This window comes from Saccopteryx bilineata, chromosome 3, assembly GCF_036850765.1.
Source record: "Saccopteryx bilineata isolate mSacBil1 chromosome 3, mSacBil1_pri_phased_curated, whole genome shotgun sequence".
NCBI lineage: Eukaryota > Metazoa > Chordata > Mammalia > Chiroptera > Emballonuridae > Saccopteryx > Saccopteryx bilineata.
This window is the reverse complement of record NC_089492.1, coordinates 276,412,016-276,439,655: the sequence shown is the minus strand read 5'-3', so window position 1 is coordinate 276,439,655 and position 27,640 is coordinate 276,412,016. Positions and strand designations below refer to the sequence as shown.

At 47.6% G+C, this 27,640-nt stretch overlaps 1 protein-coding gene across 1 annotated transcript in view; it reads right to left on the bottom strand.

Annotated features, from left to right (window-relative positions):
• The window catches only part of ASAP3 (ArfGAP with SH3 domain, ankyrin repeat and PH domain 3), a 56,974-nt gene extending 30,715 nt beyond the window's left edge, over positions 1-26,259 (bottom strand). The window contains 1 exon segment of the mRNA XM_066270131.1: positions 26,034-26,259. Coding sequence (XP_066126228.1) covers positions 26,034-26,162 — 129 coding nt within the window. The 5' untranslated portion in view covers positions 26,163-26,259.
• Between the last annotated feature and the right edge of the window lie 1,381 nt (positions 26,260-27,640).

Here is a 27,640-nt window from a genome sequence, read left to right as displayed (position 1 = left end):
AGGCTTCCCTGAATCTATGATGCTTGGCTCTAGGACTGGACAGGAAGAAAAGAAACTGAGAGCCTGACCTGTGGTGGCGCAGTGGATAAAAGCATCAACCTGGAAATGCTGAGGTGGCTAGTTTGAAACCCTGGGTTGCCTGGTCAAGGCACATATGGGAGTTGATGCTTCCTGTTTCTCCCCACCTTCTCTCTCTCTTTCTCTTTCAAAAAAAAAAAAAAAAGAATAAAAATCCTTAAAAAAATGGAATTAGAACAATTCAAGTTCTAATTTAAAAAAAGAAAAGAAAAACTGAGAGACTGACAGCACTGAGGTAGCGTGGGAAACATGGGGTATGACAGTAGGATTGCTAGAAGGGAAGGCCCACTCTGAGAAGAGAGGCAAGGAGATTAACATAGTTTGCTCATTCATTCATTCATCATTCATTTATTTCAACAAGCATCTATTGGTGCCTCTTTCAGCCAGGCATGGCCCCTTCCTTCAAGAGACACACAGACATATGAACACACAAGTGGCTGAAGGGTGTGCAAAAGGAAAGAATTCTTTTTATTTATTTATTTAAGTGAGAGGAGGGGAGAAAGACAAACTCCCACATGTGCCCCAACTAGGATCCACCTGGCAACCCCCATCTGGGGCTGATGCTCTGCTCATCTGGGGCCATGCTCACAACCGAGATATTTTTAGCTCCTGAGGTAGAGGCTCCATGGAGCCATCCTCAGCACCTGGGCCCAACGCGCTCCAACCAATCGAGCCATGGCTGCGGGAGGAAGAGAGAAAGAGAAGGGATAAGGGCAGAGGAGGAAAGGGGGAGGAAAAAGCAGATGGTTGTTTCTCTTGTGTGCCCTGACTGGGAATCGAACCCAGGATTTCCACATGCTGAGTTGATGCTTACCGCTGAGCCAACCGGGGAGAATTCTAATCACTCCCTTCTGAAAATTATTCACACTGAGATATAAATAATAATGCCTACCCTCTATGATACAATGGGCAAAGATTTAAGCTAAAGAAATATAGTGTTAAGGAGGAAATTCTGATCATAGCCTGGGAGTGGGAAGGTATTAGGGAAAAGGCACAGAGGTGTCCAGAACGCCTGCAGTGATGAGTCACAAGCTGAGATGCTGGCCCAGTCTCTTCAAAATGATCTCCCAAGGAGTCACTGGCCCAGCCAGTTCTCCAAACCTCCTCGTCTTTAAAATGGGAGAAAAATAATAAACATGGGGGAAAATCCATTTTCCACTTAACTCACAGAGCTACTGTTAGACTTACATGAGATTGCAGACATGTGCCAGGGCTTGAGGCATTGGAAAAAATGAATATGATTCCTACTGCGGTTTGTTTTCTGTCTCTGTGTAAGATCAAGCCTTATTTCCCATGCCCGAGGCTGGGTAGATTGTGTATGTGTGTGTGTGGGGGGGGGGGGGGGACCAGGTCTGGATTCAGGTGGGTCCTTTTAATCTCCAATAGTCATTCTCAGAGTGGGGTCCCTGAACCTGCAGCATCAGCATCACTGGGGAACATGCCAGAAATGCAAATTCTCTCTAGCTGTATCAGAGAATCTGGGGAGGGGCCCATCCATGTGTGTTTTAAAAGCCCTCTGGGTGATTCTGATACACACTGAAGTTTGGGAATCACTAGTCTACTTCCACCCTTCAGAGATGCAGTAAATCATCATCACTAAACGACCTGGGTTTGAATATTAGCTCCATTAGGTACTTGCTGTGTAACCTCTCTGTGCCTCAGTTTTCCCCTTCATAAAACAAGGATGATAATAGTTCCTACTACATAGGGTTGTTGGGGAGATTAAATAAATCCACATAAGTAGAGTGCTTATAACACTATTATTTGATAACTAATAATGTTATCTATTTCAAAATTGAACTCAATTTGGTTTAGGAATTTCTCACCTTTTCTTGAGCTAATTAAAGATACCTCTCCCCACCCCCCAGTGATTCTGCTCAGCAAGACGTGGGAACCACAGGTGCAGAGGGGCCACAGAGTGCAAGATGTAACATGTCCGGACTGCCGGCTCTGTGCCAGGAATGTTACGTGTCACTTTCCCAGCCACCCCCTGAGATAGACATCAGCTTTTACCTTTTAGAGATGGAGCTGCCTGGGAAGGAACATCTCCAGGTAGTATTTGGCAGAGTCATAATTTAAACCAAAGTTCTGGCCAATCCAGGGCCAATGTTCTTTCCATACCAACAAGCTGCCCCACAACGCTTAGAGGACACCACTTCATTTATCCTGGGACCAGATCTGCCACTGCACCTGAGCCCCAACTCCACCACCTCTACCATAACCTCTCACCATCCTCTCAAACTCAGAGGGAGGGAGGGAGGGAGAGAGGGAGGGAGGAGAGAGGAAACAAGGTTAACAACAGTGGTGGGACCCCAACTACAAATACTCCAAGGGCTGTCCTACTGAAGAGAAAATAGACATGTTGAGGTTGGCCCTGAAGAGGATTCCCAGGACTGTGAAGTGAAAGTTGGGAAGATAAGAACAGATTTCAGCTCAACCAGAGAAAGAAGTTTCTAAAGACAAATCCTTGGAGGGAGGGAGCTTCCCATCATTTGAAGTATTCAAGGACTTGAGGTGCTAGAGAGTGATTCAGGAACTGGATTTGGAATTAATATTAATGGCCACTTAGATTTCTCTCAAAGCTGAGTCAATGACTCCATGCAAGAGCTTAGGCAGGCACTGGAAAACAGAGCATCAGGGGCATGTCTGAACTTGAAAAACGAATTGGAGGCCTTCAGATAGCCTTGCCTAGCTGGTCCTAGACAAAGCCTCCTGAATTCTAGCTGGTGGCACTGCCCCACCACACCCAAACACACCCAAACACACACACACACACACACACACACACACACACACACACACACACACCGTGTACTGGCTCTCTGGTTTGTCCTCTCTGCAGGCAAAAGACCACAGATGGCAGCACTAGGGCCATGCCCGGCTGTCCTGCTTGGAAAGGCCTTCTGCATGGCCCCCTCCTGGGTCAGGATTCATCAATAGGACCCATTCTTCATTCCTGTGATCTCTCAGAGCCAGCTGTGGTTACTATGGCAACTTAGCAAAGAGGGCAGAGCTGCTAAAGCTAAAACCTTGGGAACTGCAGATTAAATTCCACTATTAGACATTCATTCCTTTGGACTATTAAAATAGAAGGCATGGGCACCATGTTTGTGGCATCCCTTGACCATTACAGCCACCGTTAATCAATCACAGTATTTCCCCCACTGACGCTAAGTTTGGTTCATCATTCTGCAAAGACAGCTCTACCAATTAAACCAGAGTTGGCACAGAAGATGAAACCATTTCATCTATCTTTGCTTTGGACCCTGATGCTGTCCCTTGAGAGATGAAATCACAGAATATTAGAGATCATCTAACATTACCTCCTCATTTTACAGACTGCAGAACCAGGACTCCGATGAGTTTGTTGCCCCAGGTTTCATTGAAAATGCGAACAAACTAAAAAAGAATACATCCCAAATATTGTACAGGGCTTTACAGTTCGTAAAGCAGTTTGACACCCACCTTTTAAGACTCACAGCATCCTGATGAGGCTGTTGTAGCTTTTGTTCCCATCTAGCTGATGGGTCAGTGAAGCCCAGAGAAGTAAATAAAGTTGCCTGAACTCACACAAACAGAAAATGGTAGAAATGGACCTGGACCCAAACTGTTAGACTCTAACCCCCCCCCCCAGTTCCTTTCCAGTCTGTTGGCCCTGGATATTCACAGAGTTACTTCAAGGCCCCTAGAAGATGCATTTTACAGTGAGCACTATAGACCAATAAAAAGTTCTCACAAATCAGTAGGACAAAGATGAATGTAGCTGTTATGATCAGAAAGACCCAGAAATCTTTAAAAGCATTCTTAAATACATGGTAGTTTTTTTGGGTCCTTTTCCATTTCTAAATCAATTAATACTAAAAGTACAACTGTTGTGGGGAAGTCAGTGCATCTTTGACATTAAAAAGGGTCCTCCCATGAGGTGGCAGAATCCTGGCTCTTATAACTTTGACTCTGATGCCCACAAGAAGAGTAAATGATGTGTAATGTTAAATGTGAAAATGAAAATACAATATTTTAATGAGCAAACTAAAGTTAGACTTAAAGTATTTAATGAAAGGATGTATAAAAGACAAAAACAAAAACAACAATCCTGGGGTTTCACATTCCTAGATCCAACTACCAATTTCCAGAAAGGGCAGGGAATGGAGACACTTGTTAAACTACACGGGATGCAATAGTGAGCACAGACAGTGTGAAACCACAGGACAAGCCCCCCACTCCCTTTAACAAGTAGACTGCAAGAAACAAAAGCGCAAATGATGGAGCGGGACTCTTAAGAGACTTAAAACACACACCAACCATCAACCAATGGACACGCATGGGCCTGACTTGAAAATTAACTCTAAAAGAAGTTAGGACAGGCCCTGGCCAGTTGGCCCAGTGGTAGAGCGTTGGCCTGGCGTGCAGGAGTCCTGGGTTCAACTCCCGGCCAGCGCCCATCTGCTTCTCCACCCCTCCCCCTCTCCTTCCTCTCTGTCTCTCTCTTCCCCTCCCACAGCCAAGGCTCCACTGGAGCAAAGTTTGCCCGGGTGCTGAGGATGGCTCTGTGGCCTCTGCCTCAGGCGCTAGAATGGCTCTGATTGCAGCAGAGCGACCGCCCCAAGATGGGCAGAGCATCGCCCCCTGGTGGGCATGCCGGGTGGATTCTGGTTGGGCGCATGCGGGAGTCTGTCTGACTGCCTCCCTGTTTCCAGCTTTGAAGAAATACAAAAAAAAAAAAAAAAAAAAGAAGTTAGAACAATTATGAGACAACTGGAAATCTGAAAACTGAATAATTGATGATTTAGGGATTATTATTAATATTTTGGAGTACAATAACGGTATTGTAGTTATGTAAACAGAAAAAGAAGTCCTTAATGTTGACAGAGATATATTGAAATATTTAAGGATAAAAGTGATATGTTTGGAATTTGCTTCAAAATAAGTCGAGAGTCAGGGAAACAGGTGGGGATGTAGGAAGAGCAGGATTAGGTTATGGGTAAATGGCGGGGGGGGGCATCATTCTGTTCTGTTCATTCTTTTCTGAATATTCTAAATTCTCCATTATCAGAAAAAAGTGAGCGCTAGTAGATGAAAAGATAAAATTGGCAGAATAGCATTGTTGAGACTGGGTGAGTCTACTTTTGTGTATGTTGGAAAATTTTTACAAAATTAAGTTAATAAAAGAAGACAAGCAGTTCTTATACTTGGAAAAGTTGGGAACCATTCATTGCACTAAGTTACCTGAAACTTGTCCTGGACACCTTAGTATATTGACCTGGCCCCTTTCGATGAACAGTGGTCTGGGCATGGATTTCAATGGAGGGATAGCATAGGAGAGTGGACTTTGGACAAGTCAGCCTGAGAGCTTGGAGCCCATGACCAATGCAATGTAAGGACTAGGTAGGAGGGTCCTTGAGGGGGAGGCAGGAAAGAGTTAAGACCAACCTGCTGGCTAAAGATGGCTGCCAAGCTCATGGCATAAATATAAAGAGGACACTTTAGTAGAAGAGCACAGGACATAGTGAGGAGACCTGGCTCCTATTCCTTACTAGCTCCAAGACCCTGAACAAGTCCCCTGCCTCTCTAGGTGAATTTGCACCTGCAAAATGGGAGTGACAGTCACTGCTGCTCCAGCCTCCTCTCACTGAGAATCAAATCACATAAAGACTGGGAATGTTTGCAGCCCATGCAGACATGAGGTGTCCTGTTCATGTCAGGCTCTAAGTTTGCTTTTTCTCACCCACCTGCCCAACCACCAGACCCAGAGAAAGGCTGGGAGCCCCACAGGGCCCTTCCTGGGTGGCCAGCAAGGAGGGGAAAGGGTGGGACTGGAAAGTATTTGCTAGTATCCCTCCTCCGGGCAGTCCCAGCTCAGCTCCACTCCCTTAATAGTGTCTACTCCAGAATCGCAAATCTGCAAGCCTGCTTCTCTCCACCCAGCGGGGCAGACAGGGAGTGGCCGGGGTCAAGTCTTTGAGTCACTGGCACATAGTAGGAGCTCATTTACACATCCTGAGCACCTGGGTGTACCCGAGGCCCTGTGCAGGTGCTGAGGGAGAGGGCTGCCAGGCTCGGGCACTGCCCTGAAGGCGTTCACAAGGAGACAGGGATATGCTTGCTCAGGGCTGGGGAGGCCGACGCAAACCTGGAGCAGAAGAGAAACCTGTGTAGGGGCACAGATGAGGAGAATCCCCCCCCCTGGGATGAAGGGGCGCTTCACCAGAGTCTGGAAAAATGAGGAGATACTGATGAACAAAGTAGGGCGGGGAAGATGCCTTTAAGAAAGGAGAGGCGCCTCAGCAAAGTCCCTGGGTAGGAGCGCTCAGCACATCCGGGGAAACAGCCAGGAGGCATCTGCCAGGGCCTGTGGGGAAATGGCCAGCAGGGAGGGGCAGCAGGGCCCGGAGTGGCCCGCTGGGAGGCTATGCTCATAAAGAAAGCTGCGCAGATGCTTCTATAGCATCACTGCCACGTGCCAGGTTTACTCTAAGTACATGACATTGTTTACGTAATTGCATACAATCCTGTCAACAACCCAGGAGGCTTTACAGATGAGGAAACTGAGGCCCAGTTTCCTGGGGGAAGTTCTGGCATTTGCCCAGCCTCACACAACTCACAAGCAGTGGAACCTAAACACACACCCAGGGGATCGGGCTCCAGAGTCCGTGCTTTTAACCAACACCCTTACACATTATCCCACACGTGATAGTGAGCTCCCGGAGGGCTCCTAAACAGGAGAGGAGTGACTTGCTAAATTCTCCTTGTAGAAAGATCAACTCTGGGGCTCAGCTGCAGACTCTTGTTCAAGTGGAAGAAAGGGGGTGGGTCTTGTCTCCCAGGCACAACAGGGTGATGGGGGGCACAGCCCAACCCGCACTAAGCACATCACCCAACAGGAAGGACTCAATTCCAAACTCTCAAGGTGAGTCCACGTACTACCAGGAACCCAACCTCTGCCCCACTTACTGAGTGCTGGCTCCGGGGCAGGCACCTCATTGATTTCTCCCAGCAACCCTGGGAGGTAGTTATTATCCTCCCCCTTTTACAGAGGAGGATACTGGGGAGGGGGTGGATTAGGCCACTGGCTCAAGGTCACGAGGTAGCTCTAGGAAGTGCAGAGCCCTCTGCCTCCAGAGCCCTCCCTCACTGCCATGCTGAGCAAACAAACCATGAGGTAAATACCACCTCACTGAGCTCCAGTTGCTCCGTAAAGATTTAAGGTTAAATTAGGTCATATTTTGTCTAAAGGTGCATATTAGGCAACGTGAGAGGCAATGAAGAAACATTGTGAAGGAAGAGGGTTGCTGAATTTTAGGCCTGCCTCAGTTTCTCCATCAGTGCAATTTAGAGCTGATGGGTGTGAACTCTAAAAACCCTTCGAGGTCAAGGCTCTGGGACTCAGTCAAGGTTAAATGTACCTGCAAGGCTGCTCCAACCTCAGCCACCAGCAGGAGCAAAAGTCCCCAAATGGTTTCCATCTGGATAAGCCCCCACCTTCAGCACCCGAAAGTCCAGGCTGGGCCAATCAGGAGGTGTCAGGAGAGCAGGGCTCCTCCTGGCTGTCCTCTGCATCACCCATGTGGAAGGGCCCCAGCCCTGCCTGCCCACCCACTGACCCTGCAGCGGCTGCAGCGCAAGGCCTGGGAGCCAGGACCGGGGCTAGCCCCAGCCTCTGGTGTGACCTCGCTGAGTCTCCTTCCCTCCCTGGCCCGACTCCTCAGCTGGACCGAAAGGGTTGGGCGGTGACGTGGAAGGCTCCTGCCAGCTCTGACATTTGTTATTTCAGAATCCCTCGGCCTCTCGGCCTCTCGGCCTCTTGCTGCTTTCCTTCCTGCCCTGCTGGAGCCCATGGCTGGCTGTGCACCCCTCGCCCCTCGGTGGGGCCCCCACAGACTTCTCCCCAGCCCGGGAACCTGTCCAGTCTTGCCAGCTCAGCCTCGTCAGCTGCTCCTTGCAGGGTGGTGGGAAGGGGAGGAAGAGGGGTTGCAGGAAGGGAGCCTCACCCTCACTGTATGCTGAGGCCTCTGCAAACCCCCAGTTTCCTGGCTGGGACTTTCCTCAGGAGACCGCTCGGCAGTGATGAGCTAAGAGAGCAAGAACTCTGCAGACAGACCGCTGAAGATTCCAGTCCGACCCCAGCCTGGCCCCGAGCCCCAAATTCCACCCAACCCTGGGAGGAGCCCGGCCTGCCCTCCTGGACAGAGAGGCAAAGGGTCCCATGCTTTCCCATCCTCTGGGTCCCCTTGTAGGCCTGGATGAATCCCTCCCTGCCCCGCACTTATACTTGATATCCACTAATCCCATCCCTGTCCCACTTCTTACAATTTCCTCAGTTTGCCAGATCTTCACTCATGTTGCTCCCACTGCCTGGAGAGCCATCCCCATTCTGCCTGGTGAACACCTCTCCTTTCCTGCCTCAGCTCACAGGTTACCCCCTCCCTACCACACAGAACTGACCCCTCTAGAACTCACCACCTTAAGCCATTATGCCACCCTGTGCCCATTTTTATCAGGGCACCCATGGCCCTTATTTACCCACATGTCTGGCTTCCAGAAACCACACAAGAGCAGGGATTGGCTCACTTGCTTTTGCATCCACAACATCCAGTGTAGCAACCAGCAGATGAGTAGCAATAACCGTTTGTGGATGAATGAATGAGTAAATGAATGAATAGATATTAGCAAAGCTGTATGGAAACACACGATACACAGCAGGAGTTAAGGACTCAGCTTTAATATCACACTGTTCAGAGGTCCAAAATCTGGTTCCAATACTCTTAGCTGTGTGAACCAGGGCAAGTTCTCCAAACCTCCATTTCCCCATCTGTCAAATGGGATAATAACAGCACCTATTTTATAGGACTGAATGTGAGCAGGCATTTAAGCACCTAGCCCAGTGCTGGGCATACTGGGAGGGCTGCATGATAGCTATCCTGTTCAGCAGATAACTCTGTATTCCTGGATCTGGAGTCACACATTCCCAAGCTGCCCAGTGGAATCACCTGGAGCACTTTAAAAAGCAAGGATGTTGCCTGACCAGGAGGTGACGGAGTGGATAAAGCATCAACCTGGGGATGCTGACATCCCAGGTTCAAAACCCAAGGTTGCCAGCTTGAGTGCCGGCTCATTCAGCTTGAGCATGGGGTTGCAGGCTTGAGCATGGGATCATAGATTGAGCCCAAAGGTCGCTGGCCTGAAGCCCAACATTGCTGGCTTTAGCCCAAGGCCGCTGACTTGGCAGGAGCCCCCTGGACTAGACACATATGAGAAAGCAATCTGTGAGCAACTAAAGTGCTGCAACTATGAGTTGATGCTTCTCATCTCTCTCCCTTCCTTTCTGTCTCTGTCTCTCTCTGAAAAAAATAAATAAGGATGTCAGAGTCTCACTTCAGACCTGTTAAATCAGAGTCCCTGAGGAGGGGGAGAGGGAGCCAGGCATCACCGGTGGAATGAGGTGAATCACTCTCAAGTGCTTTCCCAAGTGCTTCCGATGGCCCAGGTTTAAATCCTGGCTCTGCCACTTACTGCTGGTAAAGCTGCCAGATTTAGCAGAAATAAATACAGGACATGCAGTTATATTTGCATATTAGATCATCAATGAGTAAGTCTTTAGTATAAAAATGGCCCAAATACTACATGGACACCCTATATGTTATTTGGCAACCCTGTTTACTAAGTTCTTTTATCTCTCTGTGCCTTTGTTTTCTTATGGAGATTATAAGAATCAATATATGGGAAATGCTTACAATACTGCCTGGTGTTTGCCATTCCCATTTTTATTGTTTTTTAAAGCAACCCAGATCACATGGAAGAACCCTGAAAACATCATGCTAACTGGAAGAAGCCAGAACCAAAAGGCCACACACTGCAGGATTCCATTGGTATGACATGTTCAGAATAGGCAAATCCATAGGGACAGAAAGTTGCCAGGGACTAGGGGAATGGAGTGGGGAATAACTACTAATGAACACAGTTTTTCTTTGGAGAGTGGTGGAAATGTTCTGGAATTAGATAGTGGTGATGATTGCACAACACAGTGAATAAAGACCACTGAACTGTACACTTTAAAATAGTTAAAATGGCCTGAGCAGGTGGTAGCACAGTGGATAGAGCAAGGGTCCCCAAACTTTTTACACAGGGGGACAGTTCACTGTCCCTCAGACCATTGGAGGGCCCCCACATACAGTGCTCCTCTCACTGACCACCAATGAAAGAGGTGCACCTTCCAGAAGTGCGGCGGGGGGCTGAATAAATGGCCTCAGGAGGCCGCATGCGGCCGCGGGCCGTAGTTTGGGGATGCCTGGAATAGAGCATCAGCCTGGGATGCAGAAAACCAAGGTTTAAACCTCAAGGTCGCCGGCTTGAGCGTGGGCTCATAGACATGACCCCATGGTTGCTAACTTGAGCAAGGGGTTACTGGCTCGGCTGCAGCCCCCTCGGTCAAGGCACATTTGAGAAATCAATCAATGAATAGCTAAGGTGCCGCAACAAAGAATTGATGCTTTTCATCTCCTTCCCTTCCTGTCTGTCCTTATCTGTCCCTAACTGTCCCTCTCTCTGTCTCTGTCTCAAAAAAAAAAAAATCAAAACAACAACAAAAAAGTTAAAATGGCCCTGGCTGCTGGCACGGTGGATAGAGGGTCATCACAGAGCACCAAGATTGACAGCTTGATCCCAGGGTCACTGGCTCAATCCTGAGGGCACCAACTCCACCCCTGAGGTTGCCAGTTCAAGTCCCGGTCAGGGCATATATGAGAAGTAATCAATGGAACAACTAAGTGGAACCATGAGTTGATGCCCCTCCCCCCCACCTTTCTCCTTCTCAAATTAAAAAAAAAAGTTAACATGGCAAATTTTATCTCAATTTTTGAAAAACTACCTAAAAGCAACCCAGGGGACTATAATGTGCAGCCGGGACTGAGAACTGGATATGCTCTCAACAAATGTTTGGCAAAGAAATGAATGGATGGGAGAAAGCGAGGGCAGAGCTGAGGGAAGAGCCTGCCTTGTCCAGAACTGGGGTCAGCTACTTATTCCTGGTCATCTTCATGGCCCACAGGATTTCTCTTTTGCTCCGGGGCAAGGACTGCACAGACAATTTTAAGCACTCACTCGTAGTAACTACCTCATCTCTGTTGCAATTATCTCTCCCTTTTCTCTGTGTGATTCCTGGTCTCTTTAATTGTCCCATGTGCAGGTGTACTTATGTTTTTAATAAAAGGGAATTTTTAAAAAATTATTAAATATGTATTATGTGCCAGGTATAGCCAGGTGCTTTATATGTAACCCCGTCAAACAATCCCACATGATTGTTATTATCACCCCTGATTAACAGATGGGGAAATTGAGATTCAGAATGGTTGAGTTATTTGCCCAAGGTCACACAACCAATAGGATTCAAACCCAGTCTGTCTGATTTCATTTACTATACTGTCTCCATAAACCTCAGCCACGAGCCTAGATGCCGTGGGTTGTTAATCATCTTTTTATGGACATGAGTCCTTCTCCTTCCCTCCTCGGGACCTTGTCTTGTCATCTCCATGCCCTCAAAACCTACCATCTCACCTTTGTACACAGAGGGTGTTCAGTAAATAGAGTTCAATAAACTACTAACCATAAGTAATAACTCATGACAATAGTTTTCATCATGACTGCTCATCAGAATGGCCTGGAAACTTCTGAACTGCTCCCTTGCCCAGGCCTCACCCCCAGGGAGATTTTGATTCAGTAGATCTGCGTGGAGCCTGAAGTTCTTAAAAGCATGAACAAGGTAAAAAACCAGCCTTTAGCAGCTATTCCCAGCTCAGCCTACCAAACCCACCACAGTGAAGCCCAATCGCAATGTTCCCTGGACAAACAGTGTCCAGCATCCTGCCCTAGAGTCTCAGGGAACTCACCGTGCCTACATGGGCCCCACCACCTCATGCGCTCTGGGCCCATCAGAGGGAACTTCTAAAGACACACGTCATTTTATCATGCTTCACTTTACTATGCCTCACAGATATTGTACTTTTTATAAATTGAAGGCAAGACCATACACTGGCAAAAATATTATAACTCACTTTATTGCCATAATCGCTTCGTTGTGATGGTCTGGAATCAAACTCTGAACATCTCTGAGGTACACCCGTACTACCAAACTGCCTTTGGGGAAAAGCATTTTCCTTCTGCTGTGACTTAAAGTTTCCAAACCTGCCGATGTCACCGTGTTGGCCAGAAACAGCTGAACACCAGGCAAGCAGGTAAGCACAGAAGATTGAAATTTGAGGGGAGGATACTTTGGGAGACTGAGCTCAAAGCTGACAACTCTGGAAGACCCTCTGCCTTTGTGCAGAGCCAGCCTGGTCTGGTTAGAGGCTGGGCTCAGTGGAGCTGGGGTCTAAGTCCATCCCCAAGAACCCTCTTGGCCCAGGTCCCTGGTCACCCTCCCATGTCTCTGCTCCTTGCATGGGGGAGAACTTCTCATCTGCCCCCTCCTGAAATTAGTCCATGCCAGTGTAGTGAGGGAAATAGGACTAAATCTGTTCTTTAAGCCATCAGTGACCTTCATGTTGTCAAAACCAGGAGTCATGTCTGTCATTTTCTTATTTTATCTCTGGACATGTAAGCAGCATCTGTCAGAATTCCCTCATCGAAATATTTCTCGCCTGGCTTCAAGACACTGTACTCTCTTGATTTCCCTCCTTCCTCACTTCTCGGTCTCCTTGATTAACGCCTCTTCCCATCCTAATCTCTCAACTCTTGAGCTCTGCAGAGCTTGGGCCTAAGACCTCTTCATCTCTCTCCTTGGGTGATCTCATCCATTCCCACGGCTTTAAACACCAGCTAATGTAATGTATGCACATGTGGTTATGGACCACCTGCATGAGCATCTCCTAGGGTTCTGGTTAAAATGCAGATTCCCAGATACTTTTCTGCATACTGGCTAACCTGCCAAGGACATTTGTCAGTTTTTTTTGCTAGCCTGGGAAATTACTTGCTGTACAAGTCTTGGTAGAGTTTGCCTCCTATAAAAGCTGATGGGACCAAATTCTTGCTTTTCCTACCTCCCATGCAGCTAGTGCGCATGAGCTAGGCTTGGCCAATCAGAGGCACTCACTACAAACTTTGAGTCAGGAGCAGAGAGAGTAGATCTGTTCTTATGCTGGTGGCAACAGCACTAAAAATGCCCAGTATCCAGGGGACAGTGGCAGTAAAAGCTATGACATTTAGTATGTGGTAGCAGCATCCTTGCCAAACTAGCTCAGTCCAGTGATTTTGACTCAGATCCTGCCTGATGCCTCACCCCAGTCTCTAGCTTCCCAGAATTTCTGCGAGCTGCTGAATATTCCCTTTCAACGAACTCCTTTTCTGTTTAAATCAGCTCAAGTAAGTTTCTGTTACTTGCAATAAGAAGCCCAAGTGAGATGCAGCTACTAAATTGGACTCTCTAGGAATGATGCCAGGTGATTCTTAAACAGATGCAAGTGTGAAACCCAGTACTGTATCTCAAGGCTGACAATCTCAAATGCATATCTCCAGCCCACTCCTTTGATCTCCAAACTAGCTTATACCCAAAAACCTTCCTGACATCTATCTCTGCTTGGATGTCTCAATTGAGATGTGCAACAGAATTCTTGACTTTCCTCCAAACCTGCTCCTCTCCCAGATTTCCTCTTCCTAAGAAGGGTAAATGACAATCCCCATTAGGAATTTGGGAACCATTTTTGACCACCTCTCACATTCAGTCCATCAACAAATCTTGATGTTACTATAGTCATGTGTCACTTAACAACGGGTATACATTCTGAAAAATGTGTTGTTAAATGATTTTGTCATCGTGCAAACACCATAAAAGGCACTTACACAATCTTAGATGGTATAGCCTCTACATGCCTAGGTTATATGGTCTAGCCTATTGCTCCTAGGTTTCAAGACTACACAGTGTGTTACTGTACTGAACACTATAGGCAATTGTGAATGCACCATGCTATCACATTACAGTGACTATGATGTCACTAGGCAATAGGAATTTTTTTTTTCATTTTTTTTTTCTGAAGCTGGAAACAGGGAGAGACAGTCAGACAGACTCCCGCATGCGCCCGACCGGGATCCACCCGGCACGCCCACCAGGGGCAATGCTCTGCCCACCAGGGGGCGATGCTCTGCCCATCCTGGGCGTCGCCATATTGCGACCAGAGCCACTCTAGCGCCTGGGGCAGAGGCCACAGAGCCATTCCCAGCGCCCGGGCCATCTTTGCTCCAATGGAGCCTTGGCTGCGGGAGGGGAAGAGAGAGACAGAGAGGAAAGCGTGGCGGAGGGGTGGAGAAGCAAATGGGCGCTTCTCCTGTGTGCCCTGGCCGGGAATCGAACCCGGGTCCTCCGCACGCTAGGCCGACGCTCTACCGCTGAGCCAACCAGCCAGGGCCAGGAATTTTTTTTTAATTCATTTTTAGAGAGGAGAGAGAGACAGAGAGAGAGAAGGGGGGAGGAGCTGGAAGCATCAACTCCCATATGTGCCTTGACCAGGCAAGCCCAGGGTTTCGAACCGGCGACCTCAGCATTTCCAGGTCGACGCTTTATCCACTGCGCCACTACAGGTCAGGCGGCAATAGGAATTTTTCAGCTCCATTATAATCTTATGGGACCACCATCATATACATAGTCCATCATTGACTGAAACATTGTTATGCAGTACATGACTGTATAGTTGACCCTTGAACAACACGGGTGTTAGGGATGCTGATCTATACATCCCTGTACAGTAAAAAAATCCACATATAACTTTTGGCTTCCCAAAAACTTAACTGCTAATAGCATACTGTTGACTGGATGCCTTACTGATAACATTATTCATATTCCCTACCATATTCTTATAGTAAACTAAGCTAGAGAAAATGTTATTAAGAAAATCATAAGGGCCTGACCAGGCGGTAGTGCAGTGGATAGAGCATCAACCTGGGATGCTGAGGACCCAGGTTCAAAACCCCTAGGTCCCCAGCTTGAGCGTGGGCTCACCAGCTTAAGTGTGGGGTCACTAGCTTGAGTGTAGGACCATAGACATGATCTCATGGTCACTGGCTTGAGCCCAAAGGTCATTGTCTTGAGCGCAAGGTCACTGGCTTGAGCAAGGGGTCACTGGCTTGGCTGGAACCCCCTGGTCAAGGCACATATGAGAAAGCAATCAATGAACAACTAAAGTGACACAACTAGAAGTTGATGCTTCTCATCTCTCTCCCTTACTGTCTGTCTATCCCTGTCTGTCTGTCTCTCCCACTAAAAAAAATATCATGAGGAGAAAATATATTTACAGTATTTATTTTAAAATTCCATGTAAAAGTACACCCACACAGTTCAAACTTGTGTTGCTCAAGGGTCAACTGTACTTATAAAATACTTGTAGAATCTGCTGACCTCTCCCCTGCCAATCATGGCCCTATCCACACCACCATCATCTCTTCCATGAACAACTGCAACAGCCTCGTTGGGTCCACTCCTGCCTGCTTCAACCCAGTCTCTACACAGCTGATGCTATGTCTCTCTAAAGTATAAATTGGATCATGCTGCTTGCCTGCAAAATAAATAAAATCCAACTTGCTACCGACACCTAGAAGGTTGAATATAATCTAGCCCCTGCTTACCTTCTGGGCTTATCTGGCACCAGCCTTCCCTTGCCCATTGCTATGCTTCTGCTCCTCCGGACTCCAGTCAGTGTCACAGATACTTTAGGCCAGGCATGACCAACATACAGCCCGCGGGCCAAATCCAGCCCATGTAATGAGTTTATGTGGCCCGCTATTAAATTTTTAATATTCTCCGCTACTTTAAAATCTCATGCCTGACCTGTGGTGGCACAGTGGATAAAGCATTGACTTGGAATGCTGAGGTTGCCGGTTCAAAACCCTGGGCTTGCTCAGTCAAGGCACATACAACAAGCAATCAATGAACAACTAGAGTAAGCAACTTCTTGTTCTCTCCCCTCCTCTCTGTTAAATAAACAAATAAAATAAAATAAAAATCTCAGCTACTCAGAAGCAGAAGCGTCTTTGATTAGAAATCGAGATATTTAAGAAGATAGTGATACGCGAAAAGAATTCCGCGTGTGACTAATCTAGGGTTAATTTCCAATAATTGGTCAAATGAATTCGCGATACTTCTTTATTTTTTTTAAAAATTCCATTATAGGCCCTGGCCGGTTGGCTCAGTGGTAGAGCGTCGGCCTGGTGTGTAGAAGTCCCGGGTTCGATTCCCGGTCAGGGCACACAGGAGAGGTGCCCATTTGCTTCTCCACCCCTCCCCCTCTCCTTCCTCTCTCTCTCTCTCTCTTCCCCTCCCGCAGCCGAGGCTCCATTGGAGCAAGGATGGCCCGGGCGCTGGGGATGGCTCCTTGGCCTCTGCCCCAGACGCTAGAGTGGCTCTGGTCGTGGCAGAGCGACACCCCCCCCCCCCCGAGGGGCAGAGCATCGCCCCCTGGTGGGCAGAGCTTCGCCCCCTGGTGGGCGTGCCGGGTGGATCCCGGTCAGGCACATGTGGGAGTCTGTCTGACTGTCTCTCCCGGTTTCTAGCTTCAGAAAAATACAAAAAAAATAAAATAAAATAAAAATAAAAATAAATTAAAAAATTCCATTATAGGCCCTGGCCGGTTGGCTCAGTGGTGGGGCGTAGGCCTGGCATGCAGGAGTCCCGGGTTCGACTCCCAGCCAGGGCACACAGGAGAAGAGCCCATCTGCTTCTCCACCCCTCCCCCTCTCCTTCCTCTCTGTCTCTCTCTTCCCCTCCCGCAGCCAAGGTTCCATTGGAGCAAGGCTCGCCTGGGCGCTGAGGATGGCTCTATGGCCTCTGACTCAGGCGCTGGAATGGCTCTGGTTGCAACAGAGCAACACCCCAGATGGGCAAAGCATTGCCCCCTGGTGGGCATGCCGGGTGGATCCCAGTCAGGCGCATGCGGGAGTCTGTCTGATTGCCTCCCCTTTTCCAACTGCAGAAAAATACAAAAAAAAAAATAAATTCCATTATAAAGATTTACAACTTTTGTACTTGTCTGTACTCAATATGAACTGTTTGACGTTTAGCAGCGATGTGAAACCCACATTCTTTTAGGCAGTTTGCCAGTTCGCACCCAAGGTCAAACAATCCGTTATTTTTGTGGTCAAGTGTGCTGAATCAAGTGGCATTGTAGCATAGACAATAGCTGCAGTTGATAACTGAAAACTGTCCAGGCTGTTTGTAAAACGAAATAATTGTTTTATTTGCGATATAACCCCTTCAAGCTCATTGTATTCATTAAATATTGTTTCGATTGATTGCGATATAGTTTGGATAGTTATACGGCATGTAATTATATTTTTATTAAAATATAATTATTTATTAAAATAATATTGTATAAAAAACTGTTTCACTTACATTCATAAACAAATTACATAATAAAATTTTGTTTACTTAAACAAATCGTTTTTGTATTTAACATTTTTTAATTTTAATATTTCGTCCAGCCCATGAAAATAGTTTTCTTTCTAATCTGGCCTGGGGGGAAAAACTGTTGGCCAAGCCTGCTTTAGGCTCTTCATTGCCTCAGAGCCTTTGCCTAAACTGTTCCCTCCATCTGGAGCACATAGCAACATTATTCTCTATTAATGCTCTCTTTTAGTTTTCTTCTTTTACTTTATTTTGTTCAACCAATGTTTTCTTTCTCTTTTTTTTTTTTTTTGACAGAAACAGAGAGAGTATAAGAGGGGGACAGATAGGGACAAACAGGAAGGGAGAGAGATGAGAAGCATCAATTCTTTGTTGTGGCATCTTAGTTGTTCATTGATTGCTTGTTCATTGATTGCTTTTTCATATGTGCCTGGACCGGGAGGCTACAGCAGAGCAAGTAAGCCCTTGCTTAAGTCAGCAACCTTGGGCTCAACCCTGCGACCTTGGGCTTCAAGCCAGCAACCTTTGGGCTCAAGCCAGCAACCTTTGTGCTCAAACCAGCAACCATGGGGTCATGTCTATGACCCCACATTCAAGTCAGCGACCCCACGCTCAAACTGGTGAGCCCATGCTCAAGTCAGCTACCTCGGGATTTTGAACCTGGGTCATCCATGTCCCAATCCACGTCTCTATCCACTGCACCACCACCTGGTCAGGCTCTTTCTCTTTTTTAAATGTTTATTTTATTAATTTTAGAGAGATAGGGAGAAGGAGAGAATCAGGAACATGGGTCTGTTCCTGTATGTGACCGGACTGGGGATCGAACCAGCAACCTCTGCGCTTCAAAACAATGCTCTAACCAACTGAGCAATCCAGCCAGGGCTCAAGCAATGTTTTTGAGCACCTGCTATGGTGCTATGGTAAACACTAGGGACACAAGAGTGAGATGTATTCTATTCTCTTGGTAGTAAAATAACTAGTGAAAAACGAGATTTTAACAAAAGAATTATATAAATATATGTAAACTTTATCTATAATGTGCAGCAAAAGATAGAGAGATAGTACTATTAGGGAGAACTAAGCTAGAGTAAAAGTAGAGACAAGTGAGGAGGCCACATAGTGTTCCAGGGGAGAGATGGTGGTGGCTTGGACTAGGGCAGAGATACGGAGAAGTGGGTAGACAGAGATGCAGACTCCTAGCTTGTATAACAGAATAGAGGGAGGTACCATTCACTGAGAAGGGAACACTGGAAGGGTCAGCCTGAAGGGACAGTCAAGAATATGGTTTTAGCCCTGGCTGGATAACTCAGTTGTTTGGAGCGTTGTCCCAATATACAAATGTTGAGGGTTCAATCCCTGGTCAGGGTACATGTAGGAACAGATTAATATTCCTGTCTCTCTCTCCTTTCCTCTCTCTCTCTCAAATCAATCAATAATTTTTTTTTTAAATGTGTGTTTTTGGACATGTTGAGACATCTAAGTGAAATAACCAAATGAGCAGCTGGACATGAGGGTCTGGGCTGGAGGTACCGACATGTGAGTCATCTAAAGACAGGAGAGGACTGAAGCCATGGCTATGAGTGAGACTGCCTGGGGAGAGAGGCTAGCATGTGAAGAAATCGGGACACAGGGCCAAAACTCAAGGGAGGCCTTGACCAGTAAGCTAAGCCTTCATGCCACTTATCACAAGGTGCAATTATTGACTTGTTTACTTCCTGTCTTCCCAGAAGACTGTAAGCTCAAGGAGCAAAGACTGCACTTTAATGAGCTATGTGTTACCCAGTGCCTAATACCGGGCTTGGCATAGAACGTCCCCAGGCACTATGCTGGCTGCTGCATTCCTCAGCAGGGCCACCCTCATTCATTTCAGCATGATTGGGTTTACTGCTCCCTACTATCCAGCAAAAAGCCCAAATGCCTAATTGACATTCAAGGCTCTCTAAGTCATGCTGTACCCCCTGAGCTCTCTAACCCATCTTTTTAATTCTCTTACACCTGAGCCTTCCAAACTGGGGTTCATCTACACCTGGATAAGTAGGTGAGCACAAAACAGGATGAGCACAGCGCCTCTCCTGGATCCTAGATTGTACCAAACAAAGCAGAGCTGCTGTGGACACATGGAGGGAACTTTCTAGGCCCTGTCCCTCTTCTCTGAGAAGTATACCCCTTCACAGTGTAGATCGCTGTCCATGTTTACCCTGCCTAAATCTATACCTTCCTGACCTCTGTTGATGACACCAGGGTGGAGACCTGGCTTCTGGAACCAATCCAGAACTGGGCCAGGCCATTAAGCTCTCGGTCAAGAACTTGGACGTGGCTCACAAGACTGGCTTGATTACCTTTAGATGCTGGACCAGTGAAGTCACGTGAATATAGGGGCTAAAGGTGCCTGTCTTCCACAGAAGACTGTGTTATGCCCTTGGGGGCCTGTGTGATAACAAATGATCGAAAGCACTGTTCAGATATGCAGAAAGAAACAGAAGGGAGCGACAGAGAGAATAGTGAATGAAGCAGCCGCCTTTGTTCCTGATGACTTCTCAGCCTCCACGGAGGCCCTGGGGACTTTCCAGCTTCCAGTGAGGCCCTGGCGAGGTCTGCCTTTACTGACTGCCTTCAGTCCCACCAGGCACCTCTAATTCCTTAAAACAAATTTCCCTTCAATGTAGAGAAGCTTGAGAGGGTTTATATTCCTCACAAACAATCACTAAGATTACATCATTTTTATCATTTTTTGTACAATTAATATACATTAAGCAGAATGTACAATTCACAAGAATATTAAGAATGAAATCCTTTTTAAGCAAGAATCAAAAAAGCAAAAGTCACAAAGAAAAAGATAAATTTGATTCCAATAAAATGTAAAACTGAGTATTATAAGACATGAAGTAAAAAAAAAAAAAGACATAATACCAATTTAGACAAATATTCTCCCTAACTACCACTCCCTCTAGGGTAATACATGCTCTCTGAGGACACCCATGGAAGCACGCACATTTCCATAGCACTTACCTCTGGGGAGAGTATAGGGATTGTGAGAAACAGTCATTAGGCTTTTCAGTTGTGTTTTTAAATTTTTTAATTAAAAATTAGGTCCTGCCTAATTTTTAAATTTTTAAATTTTTTAATTAAAAATTAGGCCCGTGGTGGCGCAGTAGATAAAGCATAGACCTGGAAAGCTGAGGTTGCTGGTTCGAGACCCTGGGCTTGCCCAGTCAAATATGACAAGCAATCAATGAAGAAGAAAAGTGAAGCAACTATGAATTGATACTTCTTGTTTCACTCTCTTCTGTAAAATCAATAAATAAAATCTTTAAAAAAATTATGTCCTTTGTACAATTAAAACTTTATTAAATTTCCTGGCTTGTGGTAGCACAGTGGATGAAGCGTCGACCTGGAATGCTGAGGTCGTGGGCTCAAAACGGGCCAGCCAGGTCAAGGCACATAGGATAAGCAATGAGCAACTAAAATGAAGCAGCTATGAGTTGAAACTTCTCACTCCCTGTGACCCTCCCTCTTTTTCCTCTCCCTGTAAAAATCAATAAATAAAGTCTTTAAAAAAGAAAACATTATTAAATCTCAAAGTTTTATATAAAAATATTAATATAAAACACAAGCCTTTTTAAGATCTACTATTTGTGGTGGACTGCTTCATTTGAGATCTACTAGGAGATATAAGTTCACTAATAAGGCCCTTGCCAGTGGCTCAGTGGATAGAGTATATGGATGTCCCAGGTTCAATTCATAGTCAGGGCACACAGGAGAAACAACCATCTGATCCTCTCTCCTTCCCTCTTCCCTCCTCCTTTCCTCCTCTCTCTCCCCTTTCAGCAGCCAGGCCCCAGGTGCTGAGGATAGTTCAGCTGGTCCAAGAGCATCAGCCTCAGGTGCTAAAAATAGCTCAGTACTCGAGCATCAGCCCCAGGTGGGGTTGCAGGGTGGATGCCAGTCTGGGTGCATGCGGGAGTCTGCTGCTCTATCTCCCCTCCTCTCACTTAAAAAAAGTTCACTAGTAGTTTGAGATGCACAATATAGCATGAATTCTCAGGACTGGTCAAAATGCTTACTTAGTTTGTAAATATGCTCTCTTCCCACCAGTCTCAAAATTCTCTCACTTATCTCTTTCAGTTAATAGAGTTCTTCTATCCTTCAATATCCATCTGGAAGTGTCACCTCCTTTAAGAAGCGCTCCCTGATTGCACCAGTCCTCACTGCTCTCTCCCTACCCCACTTTACTTGCCTCTTATGGTACCAACTCTACCTTCACTCAGGACAGATTCCTAGGGTTCCTACTTATCTCTCTAAGATAGGCTACATCTCCCCAACCAGCCAGCAAATGAGAGCAGCATCTTTTTTTTTTTTTTTTTTTTTTTTTTTTTACAGAGACAGAGAGAGAGTCAGAGAGAGGGATAGACAGGGACAGACAAGACAGGAATGGAGAGATGAGAAGCATCAATCATTAGTTTCTCGTTGCACATTGCAACACCTTAATTGTTCATTGATTGCCTTCTCATTCGTGCCTTGACTGCGGGCCTTCGGCAGACCGAGTAACCCCTTGCTCGAGCCAGCGACCTTGGGCTCAAGCTGGTGAGCTTTTGCTCAAACCAGATGAGCCCTTGCTCAAGCTGGTGACCTCGGGGTCTCGAACCTGGGTCTTCTGCATCCCAATCTGACGCTCTATCCACTGCGTCACCACCCGGTCAGGTGAGAGCAGCATCTTAATGTCCTTGGTGCCTAGCACAGAGATAGCAGGAAGAACTGGACAGGTCTTAGAGTCAGACAGACCTACTAAGTGAGACAAGGCAACTGCCTTAACCTCCCCAGGCCCATTTTCACCTGTGTTATTGTGAATATCAATGAGATGATGTATGTAAAGGGACCTAGGACAGGATAAAGGTGTTTGACAAAACGGTGATCTATTTTAAGACTCCCTCACATTTGTAGTGTTTCACAGTTAAAAACAAAATAATTTACAACCCAGAGAGGTAAGCAAGGAGGGATGATTAAACTCATTTTAAGGTTAAAATAACTGAGATTCCGAGAAGTTACATAGAGAAGACAGTTACATATTTGGACTTTAGAAGGAAAGAGAACAGGACTGACCACTGTGCTGGTGCAGTGGATAAAGCGCCAATTTGGAATGCTGAGGTCACTGGTTCAAAACCCTGGGCTTGCCTGGTCAAGGCACATACACACAAAGCAACTACTACTACTATGAGTTGAAGCTTCCCGCTCCTCCCCACTTCTCTCTCTCTAAAATCAATCAATCAATCAATCAATAAAAGAAGGAGAGTGAATAGGACCAGGGGTTAAAACATTTGGATAGAAATGCCAGTCTTGCCTGACCAGGCGGTGGCACAGTGGATAGAGCGTCGGACTGGGATGCAGAGGACCCAGGTTCGAGACCTCGAGGTCACCAGCTTGAGCACGGGCTCATCTGGTTTGAGCAAAAGCCCACCAGCTTGAACCCAAGGTTGCTGGCTCCAGCAAGGGGTTACTCAGTCTGCTGAAGGCCCCCGGTCAAGGCACATATGAGAAAGCAATCAATGAACAACTAAGGTGTTGCAACATGCAATGAAAAACTAATGATTGATGCTTCTCATCTCTCTTCGTTCCTGTCCATCTGTCCCTGTCTATCCCTCTCTCTGACTCACTCTCTGTCTCTGTTAAAAAAAAAAAAAAAAAAAAAAAAAAAAGAAATGCCAGTCTTTCCCCTATCCAGCTGTGGCAGCTGGACAATTTAATTGCACTCTCGAGACATCAGCTTCCCCATCTCCAATAAGAGCTTTCCTAAGCGATCTCTGCCTTTTGGTCCCTCAGTGCTGATATTCTAGATTCCTGTGACCTGCACAAGGTCCTTCCAGCAGGACTGCAAGTCCCAGGACAGAGTACCAATTTACTTCCAGGATACCAGCTGGGACTGGGAGACTTGATTTAAGAATCAGTTGCACTTTGATTCAGCCAAATTCACCCCCCTTCAAGCCTGGGGGGTGACTAAAACAGGGGAGGAGATATACCAGCTTCAAACTACATGTAAATACAGTGTGTCCATAAAGTCATGGTGCACTTTTGACCAGTCACAGGAAAGCAACAAAAGACTATAGAAATGTGAAATTGCACCAAATAAAAGGAAAACCCTCCCAGTTTCTGTAGGATGATGTGGCAGCATATGCGCATGCGCAGATGATGACGTAACACCGTGTATACAGCGGAGCAGCCCACGGCCATACCAGTCGAGATGTGGACGGTACAAAGGAAAGTTCAGTGTGTTCTGTGGCTCACTAAATTCGAATCTGTGACCAAAGTGCAACGTGAATATCGGCGCGTTTATAATGAAGCACCACCACATAGGAATAACATCACTCGGTGGAATAAGCAGTTGAAGGAAACCGGCAGTTTGGTGGAGAGACCCCGTTCTGGTAGGTCATGAGTCAGTGACGAGTCTGTAGAGGCTATACAGGATAGCTACCTAAAGAGCCCTAAAAAATCTGTGTGTGAGCCCACATCGAACTACACTGAATAGGTATGAAACTGGGAGAGTTTTCCTTTTATTTGGTGCAGATTTCACATTTCTATCGTCTTTTGTTGCTTTCCTGTGACCGGTCAAAAGTGCACCATGACTTTACGGACACACTGTATAAACACAAATGCAAAACCAAACAGGAAACTTTCAACCTTAGGAAAGTTCAATCCAAAGGTCAGAGTCTAACTTTTTGGGCAGTGAAATGCTGAAGAGAGACGCTGTGTTTGGGTGCCACAGTCTTTTTGTTGTAAAAATGAACCTTGCATGCACCAAACTAAAGTCCCAAAGGCAAAAGAGACCAGATTTTGTCAGGCCTGAATTGGGGCAAAGCTGAGCCCTTACCAGAGCCTGCTTCAGCCTCCGGACCCATTCCAAGGGCTCCCTGTCCCCTCCGCACAAGTGCGCACACACACCAAGCCAGGCCAAGCCAGATGCACAGGCATAAATGAGCATATCTGTCCCTGGAGAAGTGTTCATAGTACAGCCTCTTCTGCTGTGGCTCTGATTTAACATTTTAATGAACAATGCAGAGAGGAGGGTGAACTGTGTGTGACAGCCCTAAGGGTGTCAGTAGCGCTGAACTCTTCCAGGTCATGAATTGTGAGACTATGAAGACAAACCACAAGACCCTCCCTCCTCAGAATGAGGTTCTATGGCAGCTTTCCTGTGAGCCTCCCAGTAAGACACAATCCATATTCATAGGTGGTGGACTCCAAGCTACTTGGTTCTGCCCAAGGAAGGAAGCCAAAGACCATTGGCTGATCCTTATTTTAACTAAAACCAGTATCCCTACCATGTTCAAAGCACTAGGCAGGGCTCTGTGAGAAAAATGGACAAAAGAGACCCAGTCACTGTCTAAAGATGTCCATCAATTAACCTGATCATCATTCCATTTATCAAGATGCATGCCTTACATGTATTAGCTCATGTAATACCACAGCCCTGTAAGGTAAATATTATCTCCATTTTACAGATGCCAAAAGTGGGACTCAAACAAATCAGGTCACATGCCCAAGCTGACAGAAATGGCAAACTGCAGAGCCAGAATCTGAACACACTCTGCCTCCCCCAAAGTCGATGCTCTTTCCACAATTATCTATTACTACAAAGTGAAAGACACAGGCTCTGAGAAGGAGGTTCAGCCTGCCAGAGGAGAGTAGGAAAAGAAATTTCCCAGGACATTGATCCAGGGTATTATGAACTATAGAGCTTTGTACCAGCCACACAGTAGGTGCTCAGTGAAGGATGGAAGGTGAGAGCCAAGGCTGAGGTCCAAAATGTCACCCAAATTCAGGACATCCTCTGAAAGGGAGCTGCAAAAAGACATTACTGTCCCTTGGCCCAAAGCTGCAGGGTGTCTGCCCTAGAATATTGCCTGCAGTGGAGGCCCAGGAAAGTGCAGCAGGTCCGAGAAGCGGAATGAACTCCAAAGAGGAGGGGAATGGGGTGGAGCAGCCTGCAAGGGTGAAAGAAAAGGCCTGGGACGCGTTGCTGGGAAAGACAAAGAGGAGAGGGGAGGAGGGAGAAGAGAAACTTGCCAACAGCCTGGCCAAGGTGAACCCCGGCTCCTGGCGCCTTCTCATTCGCATTCATTCCACAGAACCGGCCAAATCACCCAGCCAGCAGCTAGGGGGAGGGGGCCTCCCTGCAGCCAGGAGAAGTAAGTTCCTGACTGAGGCGGGAAGGCCTGCTTCCCAGAAGGGGAGTGACTTGGGAACCAAACTTGTGGGGTTCCGAAGCTGAAAACCCAAACAGACGCAATGAGGAGCTGAGCAAACACATGCGATGGTGCAACAGCATCGGGCTATGTCTCCCGACCTGTGAAGTGTGTCATCGAGGTGACCTCGAGGCCCCCTGCAAACGGTCCCTCCGGTTCCCCCCAAGGCCTCGACGGTGAGGACGCAGATGTTTGAGATGCACTCGGTTCCCACAGATCTAGGGAGAGGGGAAGGTTTGGGGGGAACGGTAAGGGCCAGCGCAGCTCCAGTCACGCCTGTGAATGTCAAGGCGAAACCATGCCGGGACCCTAGATCCTTCCCGCCTTGGCCCCCTCACCTCCTCCCGTGCCAGCGCCGCCCCCCGGTACCGGGGCATCTTGGCGGCGAAGGCGGCGGCCCCGGCCGGGGAACCGAGGTCCTCCGCGGTGACAGCCAGGAACTCGGCGACGCTGAGCTGCTCGGGCATGATGGGCGCGGAGCGGGAGCTCTGGGGCTGCGGGAACCCGGCGCGGGGCGCGCTGACTACACAGCGTTGGGCTGGCCTCACAGCCGTCCGCGGGCTCCCTCCGTGCCTCCGCACGCCCCACCCACTCCGCCCCGCCCCGCCCCCGACTGCCTTCGTCGCGTACCGCCGAGGCCCTTCCCGTCCCGGGAGCCTTGAGCTTCCTCACCCAGTCCGCTTCTCGGCCCCGCCCCGGCCTTCCAGCCTCTCAACCCAGCTAAGCTTAGACGACCGTCGCAGACCCTTCTGGGGGCTCCTCGGCCCCGCCCCCTGGCCTCCCAGCCCCTCAGAGCTCCGCCCCTGGCTCACTGCCCCGCCCTTCGCTGGACTCCTCAGTCCCGCCCCCTGGTCTCCTAGGCCCGGAGAGCTCCGCCCCTGGCCCAATACCCCGCCCCCTGCCCCTCGCCGGACTCTTCAATCCCGCCCCCTGGTCTCCCAGCCCAACAGAGCTCACCACCCTACCGGGTTAAAGACTGCTACTCCTCCCCACCTGCTAACTTCTTCCTCTGGGGAACCACTTATAGCTTTGGGTGGATGACAGATTTCAGTATAGAAATCTCAGGTTCTGGACCTTGAGGCCCTCTGGGAAAGATTCCTTCAGGTAAAATATCTGGGAAGCAATGAGGTGAAGAACATTTGCTTTGGAGTCTGATAGATCTGAGTTCCAGTCCTCGTGCTACTATTGACCAACTATGTGCAGCTGGGGAAATTGCTTGCTGAGACTGAATTTCTTCCTCTAAAATAGTCCAGTAGGCCTGACCAGGCAGTGGTGCAGTGGATAGAGCGTCGGACTGGGATGTGGAGGACCCAGATTCAAGACCCCGAGGTCGCCAGCCTGAGTGCGGGCTCATCTGGTTTGAGCAAGGCTCACCAGCTTGAACCCAAGGTCGCTGGCTCCAGCAAGGGGTCACTCGGTCTGCTGTAGCCCCCTGGTCAAGGCACATATGAGAAATCAATCAATGAACAACTAAGGAGCCGCAACGAAGAATTGATGTTTCTCATCTCTCTCCCTTCCTGCCTGACTCTCTCTGTCTCTCTCTGTCTCTGTCTCTCTCTCTCACACACACACACACATACACACACTCACATACACAAAGGCCTAATGGTATTTTACCCCATAAGATCATTAAGAGAATTATATAGTTTGTGTTGAAAAAGAAAACTTGGGTCCTGGTCAGTTTGCTCAGTGGTAGAGAGCATCCATACTACATGTGGAAGTCCCGCGTTCAATTCCCAGTCACGGCACACAGGAGACGCGGTCAGGGCACACAGGAGAAGCGCCCATCTGCTTCTCCACCCCTCCCCCTCTCACTTCTCTCTCTCTCTCTCTCTCTCTCTCTCTCTCTCTCTTTCTACCCCCCTCCTGCAGCCAATGCTTGATTGGAGCGAATTGGCCCCGGGCTCTGAGGATGGCTTCATGGCCTCCACTTCAGGCGCTAAGA